Source organism: Ranitomeya variabilis, chromosome 2, assembly GCF_051348905.1.
Source record: "Ranitomeya variabilis isolate aRanVar5 chromosome 2, aRanVar5.hap1, whole genome shotgun sequence".
NCBI classification, from domain to species: domain Eukaryota; kingdom Metazoa; phylum Chordata; class Amphibia; order Anura; family Dendrobatidae; genus Ranitomeya; species Ranitomeya variabilis.
This window is the reverse complement of record NC_135233.1, coordinates 483,511,487-483,527,326: the sequence shown is the minus strand read 5'-3', so window position 1 is coordinate 483,527,326 and position 15,840 is coordinate 483,511,487. Positions and strand designations below refer to the sequence as shown.

The following is a 15,840-nucleotide window of genomic DNA, read 5'->3' as shown; positions in this document are numbered from 1 at the left end:
GTCTTCCGCTCCTTGCTTTTCTCCACTGAACAAAGCTGAGCTTCAATTTTCAGGCTTTCGGCCTATATCAGATATTAAACTGCATTTGGCCTACTTGTTTGGTTGGGCCTACTAACGGTGTCTGCCGCTCCTTGGTGTTCTCCTCCACTGAACAAAGCTGAGCTTCAATTTTCAGGCTTTCGGCCTACGTAAAATATGAAACTGCATTTGGCCTACTTGTTTGGTTGGGCCTACTAACGGTGTCTGCCACTCCTTGATGTTCTACTCCACTGAACAAGCAGTGCCGCCTGTTTACTCCTGTTACCAATTTTGAACTGCATTTGGCCCACTTTATTACTTGGGCCTACTAACTGTGTCTGCCACTCATTACAGTTTTCCTGCACTGAACAAAACAATGCCGCCTGTTTAGTCCTGTTACCAATTTTGAACTGCATGTAGCCTACTTTATTATTTGGGCCTATATCTGTGTTTCCTCCTCATCCTGCCCATTGCCCAGCCACTGCTAGATGAGTCTGCTGGTACATTGACCCAGACCACTACATTCCCCTTGCACTCTACACAGCCAGAATCTGACCCTGCTGAAAGTAAGGTTCCCCTTCCCGCATACTATACCACCTTACACAGGGACAAAGAGGAAGGAGCAGATGAAAGTGCAGGTTCCTTCATCAGGTGGGGGGAATACTAGTTGGCACTGGCACAGGGCCCCTCATAGTACACAAAAGTGTCTCTGGCAGTGGGAGGTGCCGCCCGCCATCAAACACACCCCCGTACTATGAGGGGCCCTGTGCCAGTGCCAACTAGTGGGCCCCCCGCTTGCTCAGGATCACCGCACTTGCAAAGTTGAAATACTTACCTCTCCCTGCTCCACCGCCGTGACGTATTCCACGTTTCCTGGGCCCACTAAAATCTTGAGCCAGCAATACCCCCCCACAACTTTAGCCAAATGACCCCCTGTTTTCAATGAATAACTATTATTTTAAGGTAAATTAAGACTGACAAGCTTAAGTAACAAGAATTGATGTTTTTGGCATTAAAATGGGCACTGTAGGTGTTTTGCTGTCCTCCACTCACTGCTGACTTTGCTTCCCCATTGACTTGCAATGGGTTTCGTGTTTCAGTCGGATCCCCGACTTTTCGCAATAATCGGCCGATTTCACCCGACCCGACTTTTGAGAAAGTCGGGTTTTGCGAAACCCTACTCGATCCTAAAAAAGTAAAAGTTGCTTAACTCTAGTGAAGGGCAGAGTTGTATGTTTTAAGCATGCACTTATAATAGATGAAATCTTCAGGTAGATTAGATTTTCTCCACTGACGTTCGGCACACCGGGAGCACCGCTGCAGGAAACGTGTTTGCAGCGTGTGCCACGTTTTTTGCCGTCTGTGCCAAGTTGTCCTATGTATAGGAGGTGCAATTTCATCCAAGGCACTTTGCAGGGTTTCATTGTAATGCTTCAGTGCAGTATCAGGACATGAGATGGAGGACATAGGGGCCAAAGATGACTGCAAGTTCTTCATAAGTTTCTGGGTGTTAATGGCCTGCATGTTTCCATAAGTGTGGATAGTGGGGGGTGACATGAGAGGGATGGCAATTCTTGATAGAGAAAGAAAGGAGGTTGTGGTCAGAGAGCAGGAGAGGGGAGTTTGTGAAATCATCCACTGAGCAAAGTCGGGAGAGGACCAAGTCGAGGGAGTTTCCATCTTCATGCGTTGGAGAGTTAGTATGCTGCGAGAGGCCAAAAGAGGAGGTTATACATAAAAGGTGAGATGGGAAAAGCAATGGGGATGTTGAAATCACTCATGATGAGGGTGGGGCTGTCACAGGAAATAAAGTGGGGAACCCAGGTGGGAAAGTGATCCAGGAACTGATGAGAGGGGCAGGAGGACGATACACCACCGCCACTCGCATGGAGAAGGGGATGTAGAGTCTCCCAGCATGGACTTCAAAGGAAGGGAAGACAAGTGAGGGTACTTGGGGGATAACTTGGAAGGTACATTTGGATGATAGGAGCAGACCAACTCCTCTATCTGCTCTGTTGTCCGATCTTGGGGTATGAGAAAAGTGTAGTCCACCATGTGAAAGAGCAGCTGCAGCGGTGATGTCTGACTGCTGGATCCAGGTTTCAGTAAGAGCCAGGAGGTTAAGAGGATCAGAAAGGAAGAAGTCATGGATGAAGGGGAGTTTATTACACACAAAGCGAGAATTCCAAAGGGCACAATTGAAAGAGGCAGAAGGCATGCATGGAATATTAATAAGGTTAGAGAGGTTTCTGAGTGAAGCAGTTGGGAGGTTTGACTGGCTATAACATGGGGGGCCGGGGTTGGGAGAGATGTCTCCAGCGACTAGGAGAAGGAGGATAGAAAGAGTAAGCAGATGGTTAAGTGAATTGTGAGAGCATCTCTTGTGTTGGATGGTGGGACTGAATGGATCTGTGCTGTTAAGCAATGTGAACAGAGTGTGAGTGCTATACATAGGAGAGGAAAGGACATATTGGCCTATATGGATGGAGTGTAAAGAGTTAATGCAAGGGCGGTGATTGTGAGTGAATGCGGCAGCCAAGATATAGATTATACAAATTCATATGGTGAATATTTGTTCTGTTTCAAATGAACAGGGATTAGATTTAGATTGTCTTACCTGTCTCCTGCCCTGTCTAACTGCCATGTTTTAACTGCCAGCACTTAGAAAACTGTACTTCGAATAACTGTAGACGAAAAATAGTGCACAAATGCACCCCTGCACGAATGCTTCCCAAAAGTACGTCTACATTTATAGAAGGCTAGCTCTTAGATCTCTTTTTTTCCCCCTCTCGTTAGCAATCAATCTAACTCAGTTGAGACAGCAGGACACAATAAATGTAGTGAACAGATAAACAAATGTCCAGGCCTACATGGACCATAAACCGCTTTGAAAACAGTTATGTGATCTCTCTGCATAAGGACAAGCAGAAGTGAGGTCAATATCTATACAAAAACAAATGCTTACTAAGATGGCTAACAAATCTAGATACATGCAGGGTTCAGTGCCATAGATAGAATGAGTTAGGTATCATTCAGGTTGTTTGCTGACAATGAATAGAAGAAAAAGACATGCAAGATTCAGTTCAGAGCTGGAATGATTTGATTACCATTCAGGTTGCTTGCTGACAATGACATGTAGTCGAACAGTAGGCCCCAAGAATCAAGGTTACTAGTGGGTCTTTACTAACCCAGTCCAACACTGCTAATACGTCCTTGACTACTAAGATGCCACTTTGCAAGGACGTATGGGATAGGTCCTTGGCAGTGACAGTCTATTGAAGGATCTTACTCTTATCAATCTCAAGGAAGAATTTGGATATTGTCATTGACATTTGTCCTAACAGAGCTCCTTTGCTGGTATCACTGATTTTCATAGAGACCGATGCTATCCTTCTCATACTGCTGCTTTTATTCTATCCTTACTTGCTGCTTTTACTTGTTAACCCAACGGGTATTTAGTAACTGTGCTCATCAGGGGTCGGCTCAGTTATTTTATATCTTTCATATTTACTTTTGAATAATTAAATTGTCTCATTTTCCACATTGTCATATGCTCAGACGTGCTCGACTCAAGTAGCAAGCATAATGGAAGTGGTTGCAAACTCAAGCATTTTTCTGGATCTTTCTCTCTCGGCTCAGATTATTCAAATTAGCTTTTTACTGGGACCTGAGCACCATGCGATTTTCAGCACTGCTCGATACTTGGCATCACTAGTCATATAGCAATTTGTAGCAGCCATAAGTGCACTGCAGCATGCCAGATCCTTATAGGTTCAGCTTCTCTCTTCAATGATTAAGTGCCTCTTTCCTAACCCAATCATCCAATGCCAGGCAGTTCTGCTGAGGCAGTTCTGCCTCCCACATTGTCTATCAGGGAAACTGACCATGTTCACCTTCTTTAATGCCTGTTGCTGCTTTAAATATGTATTCACCTTTTGCCAACAATATTGTGCAAATGTCAACAAATGTCAAACCAAAAGTGTTTTTTTTTTATTTAAACCTAATGACAATTAAGAAATCATAGCTTTTCGCACTTCTTCAAATTCATAAGATAAAGACTAACTTGTTGATTGGTAAGAGTTTCATTTCTGGGACCCCAGCAATCGCCAAGAACAGAAATTGCTGCAACGCAACAAGATATGGGTGAAGAGTTTGAAAGTAAAGAAATGCACTACAACACATGTAATCTACACATGACCATATCATTAAAATTTTGACAATGGCAAATACTAGGAAATATCCAAATTTATTTAAAACCTGACATGCTAAAAAGAGACAAAAATCTCAGCATCAAAAATGCGCTAAATACACATGTGAAAAAAATGCAATAAAAATGCAAGTAACCTAATTTAGCTGATAGGTGCAGAAATGGTGCAGAAAATCTGCAACATCAAAAACTCACCAAATAAATGTACATTGTGGGAACGTAGCTTCAAAGGCATTCAGGCATTCATGACCCTTGTTCACAACATGGTTACCATACAAGGCTACAAGTTAGCATAGCCATAGACAGGCTTGGACTGGCCCACTGGATATAAATAAAAATTATTATTATTATTATTACTGGAGAACAGGAGAATCCTCCTGTTGGGCAACCACCCTCTTATATGAGGAGTACTTGGCGCAATATACTTTTATAATTATGTACAGACAGAGGCAGCAGCTTATTCATTTAACAATCTATCCAGATCATTGTTAAGTAAATTTGTGATTGAGGATAACGTCACATTTGCATGCAGCTGAAAATGGGGGCGCTGGAGCTGGTTGCTGGTGTGTCCTTGGAATCCCAGTCCAACACTGGCCATAGAGCTATATGCTAGCCTTCTGGCCACCAATATGGGGAGCTGGGAAACGCACTGCATAGTATTCATATAGTGATTATCCAATGTCTGTATCTGAATATCTGAAAAATTAACTTTATAAAAATGAAAACTGAATTAGCACAACATGCGGTAATGTTAATAGGTGGACGTTCAACTTATGGTAACAATCTAAGCATATCTACTGTACAGTGTTCTCAGAATTTATTATTTGCACTAATATATTTTTACCTTTTTTAATATTTAACAGCATCAGGTTTGTGGACTCTGCGGAAATTTCGATGGCAATTCCATCAATGATTTTAGCACCAGGGCTCACTGTAATGTAGAAGATGTGCTCGAATTTGGAAATAGCTGGAAATGTATACCATCATGTCTAGATACTGAGATCATGGTAGAACCCTGCGAGATTAACCCCAACCGAAGGTCATGGGCTCAAAAACAGTGTGCCATTATTTTGAGTGATACATTCAAATCCTGTCGTTCCGAGGTAATTTTAACGACATCTTAACGGTCAGACATTACAATGACAAATAAGTACCCTAAAATATATGCCAAAAGATGCAAAGTTAAACCATTGATTGCTAGAAAAAAAGGATTTGTGCAAATCTTAAAGTGCGTATGTCAACTGTCTTAACAATACAAACTGCATAGATATGTAAAAAGATCTCCTTGACCATAGGAAGCTGGTGTATTTGCCATGAAAATCCATGTTTGAATGACAGCATAATTCTTTTTTTTTAAATTGTTCCTGTCTGCTATTAAAATGGAAAGTTTTGAGGGAATTTGCCTGCAGGATTGTGTTATGTTAACTGTCAGAAGTGCGATGTAGGGCTACAGACTCTGATCCCAGAGATGTATCATTTAGTTTAATGGGTGCAGTAGTTGTGATAGATTCACGGTTTTCTCAGCTGTAAGATCTACCAGTTCTCTGAATGCTGAGCTCTAGCTACAGTATGTATAGCCCTGGGCACACCACTGATCGGCAGCTTGTTGTGTACAATGTATATTGACAGAAAGCTGCTAATCAGTGCTGGTTGATATCAAAAAGGTAGATCCTCTGAGAGTAATAACAGATGTCACTGGGAAATAGATAGAATCAAGGGAACCACTGCCAACAGATCACTCATGTGATAGTAGGGATACACGTGACAATAAAATAAGTTTAGAAACAGTATTTTATTTAAAAAAAAAATTAAAAAAAAGATAGATGCATAAACAAAGTGCCTCAAAGTGTATGGGACATCTGACAGGAGCAGTAATAGCAGGCCAGTCACAACATCAGTGAGCAATGCTCAAACACAAACAGTATACAGTACAAATTAAAACTGGACACTTAGAAAAGGAAAAAAGTTTTTAAAAATATTAAAATAGTGTATACATATGGTTTATAAGTTAATAGTGTGCCCTCAAAGACCAAGCAGCTAAAGCGCAAGGGCCAGTGGGCAAAGAGGAATCGGGGGTATCACTATCAAGGGGTTAATGCCATAAGATGAAATCAGAGACCAAAATTGGCTATTGTAAATAAGGACTGTACCTGTAGTATAGATGACTGCTGGGCTCACACTGCTGCCGTCAGACGTCCCTTCTGCCCGACGTACGATTGTAAATCCTTCTTCAGTTATTTACATTTTACTAATTAAAGACCTAAACAAATAGAATTTTCCAAATCTGATGGTTATATTTCTTCTACTCCTTTCATTTTTTATTTCATTTGTGAAGGTGCATACCATTATGTATAAATGATTTCCCACTATTATTGCTTCAGGTTAATCCTCAGAGCTACTATGAAGCATGTGTGAAAGATTCCTGCGGTTGTGATGAAGGAGGTGACTGTGATTGCTATTGTACAGCTATAGCAATGTATGCTCAGGCATGCCTCTCCCATTGTATCTGTGTTGAGTGGAGAACACCAGATCGTTGCCGTAAGTATCACTGAACTTAAAGATTTATTCTCAAGACTCCAGTTTATGAGCACACTGCTCACCTGCATACAAGCTTCCTACTTGCAAAGAGACAGTACTCCCCTAATAACTGACAGTTCAAATCAGCAGCATGGCTGAACTATTGCCTCAAATTGGGTGCTCTACCTTGTTGCAAGCAGAGGCAGTTTTGCCTCTGCAGTATAGGAGGAGCATACACAATTTGAAGCTAGTTGGATCCAGCAATCCAGCAAGCTTCAGAGAAGAGCTTGCAAGTACACACTTCTTGCCTAGGATATCGACTAACTCAGGTAGACAACAAAGGTGGCCGGTAACCATGGCAACATGTCATATACTGTAAAAATATAAATCCCTTTGTTCTTGAGATGTAAATTGCAAAGTCGCTTGTCTTCACAAATACGTTTCAGTGTTATCATTTATAAATATTTATGGTAGAATTACAAAGTGGATTTCCAAGAATTAGTTTTATTTTTCTCAACAGGATCCCACTACCCTACCTTGCTCTAGTTCTCACTCTTCACCTATGTCTTTGGTGTTTGACAGGCTGCAGTGATGATGTCATAGCAACAGTGTTGCAGCCAATCATTGGACTCAAATGGCTCAATGTAAAATCATGAGCTGCTGGGCCAAGTGATTGACTGCAGCACTACTGATGTAATGTCACCAGTGCAGCTAGTCAACTAAGACCGGAGGCAGCGGTGAAGAGCATGAACTAGAACAGTGAATGGTAAGTAAATCTCTGTTTTATTTTATTATCAACCAGTAGGAAACTATGAAGTAAATAATTCCTTGAAAACAACTTTAATCTTTCTCAATGGAATTCTTCCCACTGGACAGTAAATTACATTTTACTAAGATTACAATTATTTATGTATTACTTGTTGTCTTTTTTGTGCAGCTGTATTCTGTGACTATTATAACAAGGAAGGCGAATGTGAGTGGCATTACAAAGCTTGTGGACCAGACTCCATGAAGACCTGCAAAAACCCAACTGGAAACAGCCCTTATCCAGATCACGTAGAGGGTAAGTGGATCAACGACCAGTTCCAGCTTTGTAGTCAGACTTTTGTAATACATTTCTGATTGACTTTCAAGATGTCATACAATAATTTTATAGTGTCTGTCAATAGGGTTGAGCGAAACAGATCAGCACTTTTCAAAAGTCGCCGACTTTTAGCAAAGTCGGGTTTTGTGAAACCCGACCCGATCCCACTCTGGGATCGGGTCCGCGGTACACGATCTGTAATCCAAAGTCGGGTTTAGTTATATATATATATATATATATATATATATATATATATATATATATATATATATATATATATATATATATATCACAGAGACACATATATATATATAAAAAAAAAACAAAAAAAAAACCAGACAATAGCACACTGGCGCTAGTGCGGTAGTAAGTGTGCAAGCTGCTGGTATCAGACGGGTGCCGTGCCTCGCCCGTCACACCTACTGGTGAACCAAGAGAACTATTTAAAACTATGATACCGCGCTAAAACACACTATGTGTATTACTCAAAACTATCAATATAAACCAATCAATTTAAAACACAAGGATCAATAATGATAAATATCAATAATGATAGAAGTACTTCTATCAAGCCACCCCTGGTAAGGAGCAGAGGTTACTTCTATTTTCAACACCTATACTGGCTCTGGTTTTTGGCATTTGCAGTGGCGGCAGTTCATTTGGGTTATTATTATTATTACTACTATTTGCTACTATGACTTTTTGCGATTATCATTATTGATATTTATCATTATTGATCCTTGTGTTTTAAATTGATTGGTTTTATATTGATAGTTTTGAGTAATACACATAGTGTGTTTTAGCGCGGTATCATAGTTTTAAATAACATATATATATATATTTATATTTACTTCAGCGCGATAATGTTGAAAAGCCGGTAATTCAATTGCCTAAACCCGACATGATATGAGACATGGTTTACATACAGTAAACCATGTCATATATCCTTTTTTTTTGTATATTCCACACTACTAATGTTAGTAGTGTGTATGTGCAAAATTTCGGTGCTGCAGCTATTAAATTTAAGGGTTAAATCGCGGAAATAATTGGCGTGGGCCCCCGCGCAATTTTCTCCGCCAGAGTGGTAAAGCCAGTGACTGAGGGCAGATATTAATAGCCTAGAGAGCGTCCATGGTTATTGGCCCCCCCGTGGCTAAAGACATCTGCCCCCAGCCACCCCAGAAAAGGCACATCTGGAAGATGCGCCTATTCTGGCACTTGGCCACTCTCTTCCCACTCCCGTGTAGCGGTCGGATATGGGGTAATGAAGGGTTAATGTCACCTTGCTATTGTAAGGTGACATTAAGCCAGATTAATAACGGAGAGGCGTCAATTCTGACACCTAGCCATTATTAATCCAATTGTATGAAAGGGTTAAAAAACACACACACACACACACATGATTAAAAAGTATTTTAATGAAATAAACACACAGGTTGTTTTAATATTTTATTGCTCTCTCAATCCAACTGAAGACCCTCGCTTGGAAAAATAATAAACCAACAATATACATACCCTCTGATGAACTGTCATGTCCCACGAGGTAAATCCATCTGAAGGGGTTAAAATAGTTTACAGGCAGGAGCTCTGCTATAATGCAGCTGTGCTCGTGCCTGTAAACCCCGGCGAATGAAGGAAATGTAGGTCAATGACCTATAGTTACCTTCAGTCGCGGTGATGCGTCCCCTGGTGGATGTCCTCATGAACTGCAGCCTGGGAACTTTTTCCCACGCTCCAGGTCATATGAGGACATCCACCAGGGGGCACATCACATAATTTTTTTTTGCCAACATTCCAATATTTTCACAAATAAACTCAAAAAATGTCAACCTAAATTTATACTAGCAAAAAGTACAATGTGTCACAATTTTTTTTTTCTTAGAACCACTGTGATTCGTTGAAGCGTTCCTGAGTTATTACCACATAAATTGATACTGATCCAAATTGTAAAATTTGGCCTTGTTATGAAGGTGAACACATATTTTGTGGCAAAGGGGTTAAAACTCAATTAACATTGTTTAACACATTTGTTTGCTTTCAATGTATATTTTATCAATGTATTTCCAAAAGAAAATGCTAAATAAATTAAGAATCCTGCTTCAGTGTTTTGTCTGCAATGTTTAGAGATTTTTAAAAACAATTTAAATTTCTTAGCAAATATTTTCTTTCCTTTGGTTATGCCACTTTTAGTTATTCTATATGTATATTTCCTTAGGCTGTTATCCTAAGTGCCCTGATGATAAGCCTTTCTATGAAGAAGTTAATATGAAGTGTGTAGCTGTGTGTGGCTGCTATGATCAAGTTGGACACTATTATAATGTAGGAGATAAAATTATATCCTGCACCAGTTGTGAAGTTTGGTGAGTAATTAGAATACACAGTTCTTTTTGAAACACATAAGTAATATATTAATAAGAAGTGACATAACCAGAGCCCTATGGACCAAGGGCAAAATTTGATCCTTTTTCCCCATCAACATGTTGCTTAGATGCATGGGCCCCGATAACGTTGAGTCTGTGTTAGCCACCCATAAAAAAATACTATCTGTAAATCTGATGTAAAAATACAGCAATAAGTTCATTTTCTAATGATTATTTTAAATAATAGTCATATATTATCGAATAACATATAGTAGCCCCTTACTATTATTAAACAAAGTTCACAATACCAAAACCAATGTACCAATAATTCCATGTACAAAAAGCAAATAATGTCATCATACCATGACCATATACTGCCACCAAATTGTGACCGAATAATACCACCGTACTGATTACTAATAAAAAACGCAGTACTAACAATGTACAGTAGATGGTATCAGTATAAACAGTATAGGTAACTCCAGATACTCACCATTGATACCGCCAATTGAAGCAATTAATTTCGTTTTTCTTCTTCATCCAGCACAGATCGCTACAACTTTATTCCAGCCAGACTTGTTTCAGCAAAATAACACACAAAGCTCTATAACTTTTCTTAATTTTCCTTTGTCCCACAGTAACAATATCCCCAAAAAAGCCTGTGTCTCACATAAAGTAATAAAGTCCCACCATGTGAACACTATACAATATAATGTCCCCTTTTGTGGCCCCATATAGTAATAATCTCATCCTATGTGTCCCACATATAGTTATTAAGTCCCCCTATGTGGTCCCCATACAGTAATAATGTCCTCCTATGTGGTCTCCATACAGAAATAATGTTCTCCTATGTGGCCTCCCATACTGTATAATGTCCCCTTATGTGGCCCAACATACTTATAACATCTTCCTATTTGGCTCCCACACATAAATGTCCCCCTACGTGGCCCAACATACTAATAACATCTCTCTATGTGGCTCCCATACATTAACCCCTTCATGACCTTGCCGTTTTTTGCAATTCTGACCAGTGTCCCTTTATGAGGTAATAACTCAGGAACGCTTCAACGGATCCTAGCGATTCTGAGATTGTTTTTTCGTGACATATTGGGCTTCATGTTAGTGGTAAATTTAGGTCGATAATTTCTGAGTTTATTTGTAAAAAAAACGGAAATTTGGCAAAAATTTTGAAAATTACGCAATTTTCACATTTTGAATTTTTATTCTGTTAAACCAGAGAGTTATGTGACACAAAATAGTTAATAAATAACATTTCCCACATGTCTACTTTACATCAGCACAATTTTGGAAACAAATTTTTTTTTTGCTAGGAAGTTATAAGGGTTAAAATTTGACCAGTGATTTCTCATTTTTACAACAAAATTTACAAAACCATTTTTTTTAGGGACCACCTCACATTTGAAGTCAGTTTGAGGGTTCTATATGGCTGAAAATACCCAAAAGTGACACCATTCTAAAAACTGCACCCCTCAAGGTGCTCAAAACCACATTCAAGAAGTTTATTAACCCTTCAGGTGTTTCACAGCAGCAGAAGCAACATGGAAGTAAAAAATGAACATTTAACTTTTTAGTCACAAAAATGATCTTTTAGCAACAATTTTTTATTTTCCCAAGGGTAAAAGGAGAAACTGGACCACGAACGTTGTTGTCCAATTTGTCCTGAGTACGCTGATACCTCATATGTGGGGGTAAACCACTGTTTGGGCGCACGGCAGGGCTCGGAAGGGAAGGAGCGCCATTTGACTTTTTGAATGAAAAATTGGCTCCAATCTTTAGCGGACACCATGTCGCGTTTGGAGAGCCCCCGTGTGCCTAAACATTGGAGCTCCCCCACAAGTGACCACATTTTGGAAACTAGACCCCCCAAGGAACTTATCTAGAAGCATAGTGAGCACTTTAAACCCCCAGGTGCTTCACAAATTGATCCGTAAAAATGAAAAAGTACTTTTTTTTCACAAAAAAAATATTTTAGCCTCAATTTTTTCATTTTCACATGGGCAACAGGATAAAATGGATCCTAAATTTTGTTGGGCAATTTCTCCTGAGTACACCAATACCTCACATGTGGGGGTAAACCACTGTTTGGACACATGGTAAGGCTCGGAAGGGAAGGAGCGCCATTTGACTTTTTGAATGAAAAATTATCTCCATCGTTAGCGGACACCATGTCGCGTTTGGAAAGCCCCTGTGTGCCTAAACATTGGAGCTCCTCCACAAGTGACCCCATTTTGGAAACTAGACCCCCCAAGGAACTCATCTAGATGCATAGTGAGCACTTATAACCCCCAGGTGCTTCACAGAAGTTTATAACGCAGAGCCGTGAAAATAAAAAAATAATTTTTCTTTCCTCAAAAATGATTTTTAGCCCAGAATTTTTTATTTTCCCAAGGGTAATAAAAGAAATTGGACCCCAAATGTTGTTGTCCAGTTTGTCCTGAGTACGATGATACCCCATATGTGGGGGTAAACCACTGTTTGGGCGCACGGCAGGGCTCGGAAGGGAAGGCACGCCATTTGGCTTTTTGAATGGAAAATTAGCTCCAATCATTAGCGGACACCATGTCGCGTTTGGAGAGCCCCTGTGTGCCTAAACATTGGAGCTCCCGCACAAGTGACCCCATTTTGGAAACTAGACCTCCCAAGGAACTAATCTAGATGTGTGGTGAGCACTTTGAACCCCCAAGTGCTTCACAGAAGTTTATAACGCAGAGCCATGAAAATAAAAAATAATTTTTCTTTTCTCAAAAATGATTTTTTAGCCCACAATTTTTTATTTTCCCAAGGGTAACAGGAGAAATTGGACCCCAAAAGTTGTTGTCCAGTTTCTCCTGAGTACGCTGATACCCCATATGTGGGGGTAAACCACTGTTTTGGCACACGTCGGGGTTCGGAAGGGAAGTAGTGACGTTTTGAAATGCAGACTTTGATGGAATGCTCTGCGGGCGTCAGGTTGCGTTTGCAGAGCCCCTGATGTGCCTAAACAGTAGGAACTCCCCATAATTGACTCCATTTTGGAAACTAGACCTCCCAAGGAACTAATCTAGATGTGTAGTGAGCACTTTGAACCCCCAAGTGCTTCACAGAAGTTTATAACGCAGAGCCGTGAAAATAAAAAATGTGTTTCCTTTCCTGAAAAATATTTTTTTAGCCCAGAATTTTTTATTTTTGCAAGAGTAACAGGAGAAATTGGACCCCAAAAGTTGTTGTCCAGTTTCTCCTGAGTACGCTGATACCCCATATGTGGGGGTAAACCACTGTTTGGGCACATGCCGGGGCTCGGAAGGGAAGTAGTGACGTTTTGGAATGCAGACTTTGATGGAATGGTCTGCGGGCATCATGTTACGTTTGCAGAGCCCCTGATATGCCTAAACAGTAGAAACCCCCCACAAGTGACCCTATTTTGGAAACTAGACCCGCCCAAGGAACTTATCTAGATGTGTGGTGAGCACGTTCAACCCCCAAGTGCTTCACAGAAGTTTACAACGCAGAGCCGTGAAAATAAAAAATCATTTTTCTTTCCTCAAAAAAGATGTTTTAGCAAGCAATTTTTTATTTTCACAAGGGTAACAGGAGAATTTGGACCCCAATATTTGTTGCCCAGTTTGTAGTGAGTACGCTGATACCCCATATGTGGGGGTAAACCACTGTTTGGGCACACGTCAGGGCTCGGAAGGGAAGTAGTGACATTTGAAATGCAGACTTTGATGGAATGGTCTGCGGGCGTCACATTGCATTTGCAGAGCCCCTGATGTGCCTAAACAGTAGAAACACCCCACAAGTGACCCCATTTTGGAAACTAGACCCCCGAAGGAACTTATCTAGATGTGTGGTGAGCACTTTCAACCCCCAAGTGCTTCACAGAAGTTTATAACGCAGAGCCGTGAAAATAAAAAATAATTGTTCTTTCCTCAAAAATTATGTTTTAGCAAGTAATTTTTTATTTTTGCAAGGGTAACAGGAGAAATTGGACCCCAACAGTTGTTGCCCAGTTTGTCCTGAGTACGCTGGTACCCCAAATGTGGGGGTAAACCACTGTTTGGGCGCACGTCGGGGCTTGGAAGGGCAGGAGCACCATTTGACTTTTTGAACGCAAGATTGGCTGGAATCAATGGTGGCGCCATGTTGCGTTTGGAGACCCCTGATGGAAACAGTGGAAACCCCTCAATTCTAACTTCAACACTAACCCCAACACACCCCTAATCCTAATCCCAACTGTAGCCATAACCCTAATCACAACCCTAACCCCAACACACCCCTAACCACAACCCTAACCGCAACACACCCGTAACCCTAATTCCAACCCTAATCCTAACCCTAATCCCAACCGTAACCCTAATCCCAACCCTAACCACAACTGTAACCCCAACACACCCCTAACCCTATCCGTAACCCTAACCACAAGCCTAATCTTAACCCTATTTCAAACCCTAGCCCTAATTCCAACCCTAACCCTAAGGCTATGTGCCCACGTTGCGGATTCGTGAGATTTTTCCGCACGATTTTTGAAAAATCTGCAGGTAAAAGGCACTGCGTTTTACCTGCGGATTTACAGCAGATTTCCAGTGTTTTTTTGTGCGGATTTCACCTGCGGATTCCTATTGAGGAACAGGTGTAAAACGCTGCGGAATCCGCACAAAGAATTGACATGCTGCGGAAAATACAATGCAGCGTTTCTGCACGGAATTTTCCGCACCATGGGCACAGCGGATTTGGTTTTCCTTAGGTGTACATGGTACTGTAAACCTGATGGAAAACTGCTTCGAATTCGCAGCGGCCAATCCGCTGCGGATCCGCGGCCAATCCGCTGCGGATCCGCGGCCGATGCGCTGCGGATCCGCGGCCGATGCGCTGCGGATCCGCGGCCGATGCGCTGCGGATCCGCGGCCGATGCGCTGCGGATCCACGGCCGATGCGCTGCGGATCCGCGGCCGATCCGCTCTGTGTGCACATGCCATAACCCTACCCCTAACCTCAACCCTACCCGTAACCCTACCCCTAGTTCTAACCCTAGTTCTAACCCTAACCCTAGTGGAAAAAGAAAAAAAAATATTTTCTTTATTTTATTATTGTCCCTACCTATGGGGGTGATAAAGGGGGGGGGGTTTATTTATTATTTTTTTATTTTGATCGCTGTGATAGAACCTACCACAGCGATCAAAATGTACTTGTAATGAATCTGCCGGCCGGCAGATTCGGCGGGCGCACTGAGCATGCGCCCGCCATTTTGGAAGATGGCGGCGCCCAGCGAGGAGATGGACCGACACCGGGAGCCTCGGTAAGTATAAGGGGGGGGAGATCGGGGCACGGGGGGGGCGTCGGAGCACCGGGGGGTGACATAGGAGCAGGGGGAGAGCGGGCAGGAGGACGGGGGAGCGGAGCACAGGACGGAGGGGACCGGACCCCATAACGGAGCACTGGGGGGGGCGATCGGTGGGGTGGGGGGGGTCACTTCAGGTTTTCCAGCCATGGCCGATGGTATTGCAGCATCGGCCATGGCTGGATTGTAATATTTCACCAGTTTTTTAGGTGAAATATTACAAATCGCTCTGATTGGCAGTTTCACTTTCAACAGCCAATCAGAGCGATCGTAGCCACGGGGGGGTGAAGCCACCCCCCCTGGGCTGAAGTACCAC

The 15,840-nt window shown here is 41.7% G+C and overlaps 1 protein-coding gene and 1 long non-coding RNA gene across 2 annotated transcripts in view; one reads left to right on the top strand and one right to left on the bottom strand.

The window, feature by feature from the left end:
• LOC143806872 (uncharacterized) overlaps window positions 1-7,313 on the bottom strand; it is a 40,942-nt gene extending 33,629 nt beyond the window's left edge. The window contains exons 1-2 of the long non-coding RNA XR_013221582.1: window positions 7,279-7,313; window positions 6,376-6,485 (exon numbers count right to left, since the gene is read on the bottom strand). This is a non-coding gene — a long non-coding RNA (uncharacterized LOC143806872). The remainder of the gene's footprint in view (window positions 1-6,375; window positions 6,486-7,278) is intronic.
• The window catches only part of LOC143806870 (uncharacterized), a 347,780-nt gene that overhangs the window by 178,760 nt on the left and 153,180 nt on the right, over window positions 1-15,840 (top strand). The window contains exons 24-27 of the mRNA XM_077287851.1: window positions 5,089-5,328; window positions 6,607-6,763; window positions 7,680-7,805; window positions 10,042-10,186. Coding sequence (XP_077143966.1) covers window positions 5,089-5,328; window positions 6,607-6,763; window positions 7,680-7,805; window positions 10,042-10,186 — 668 coding nt within the window. The remainder of the gene's footprint in view (window positions 1-5,088; window positions 5,329-6,606; window positions 6,764-7,679; window positions 7,806-10,041; window positions 10,187-15,840) is intronic.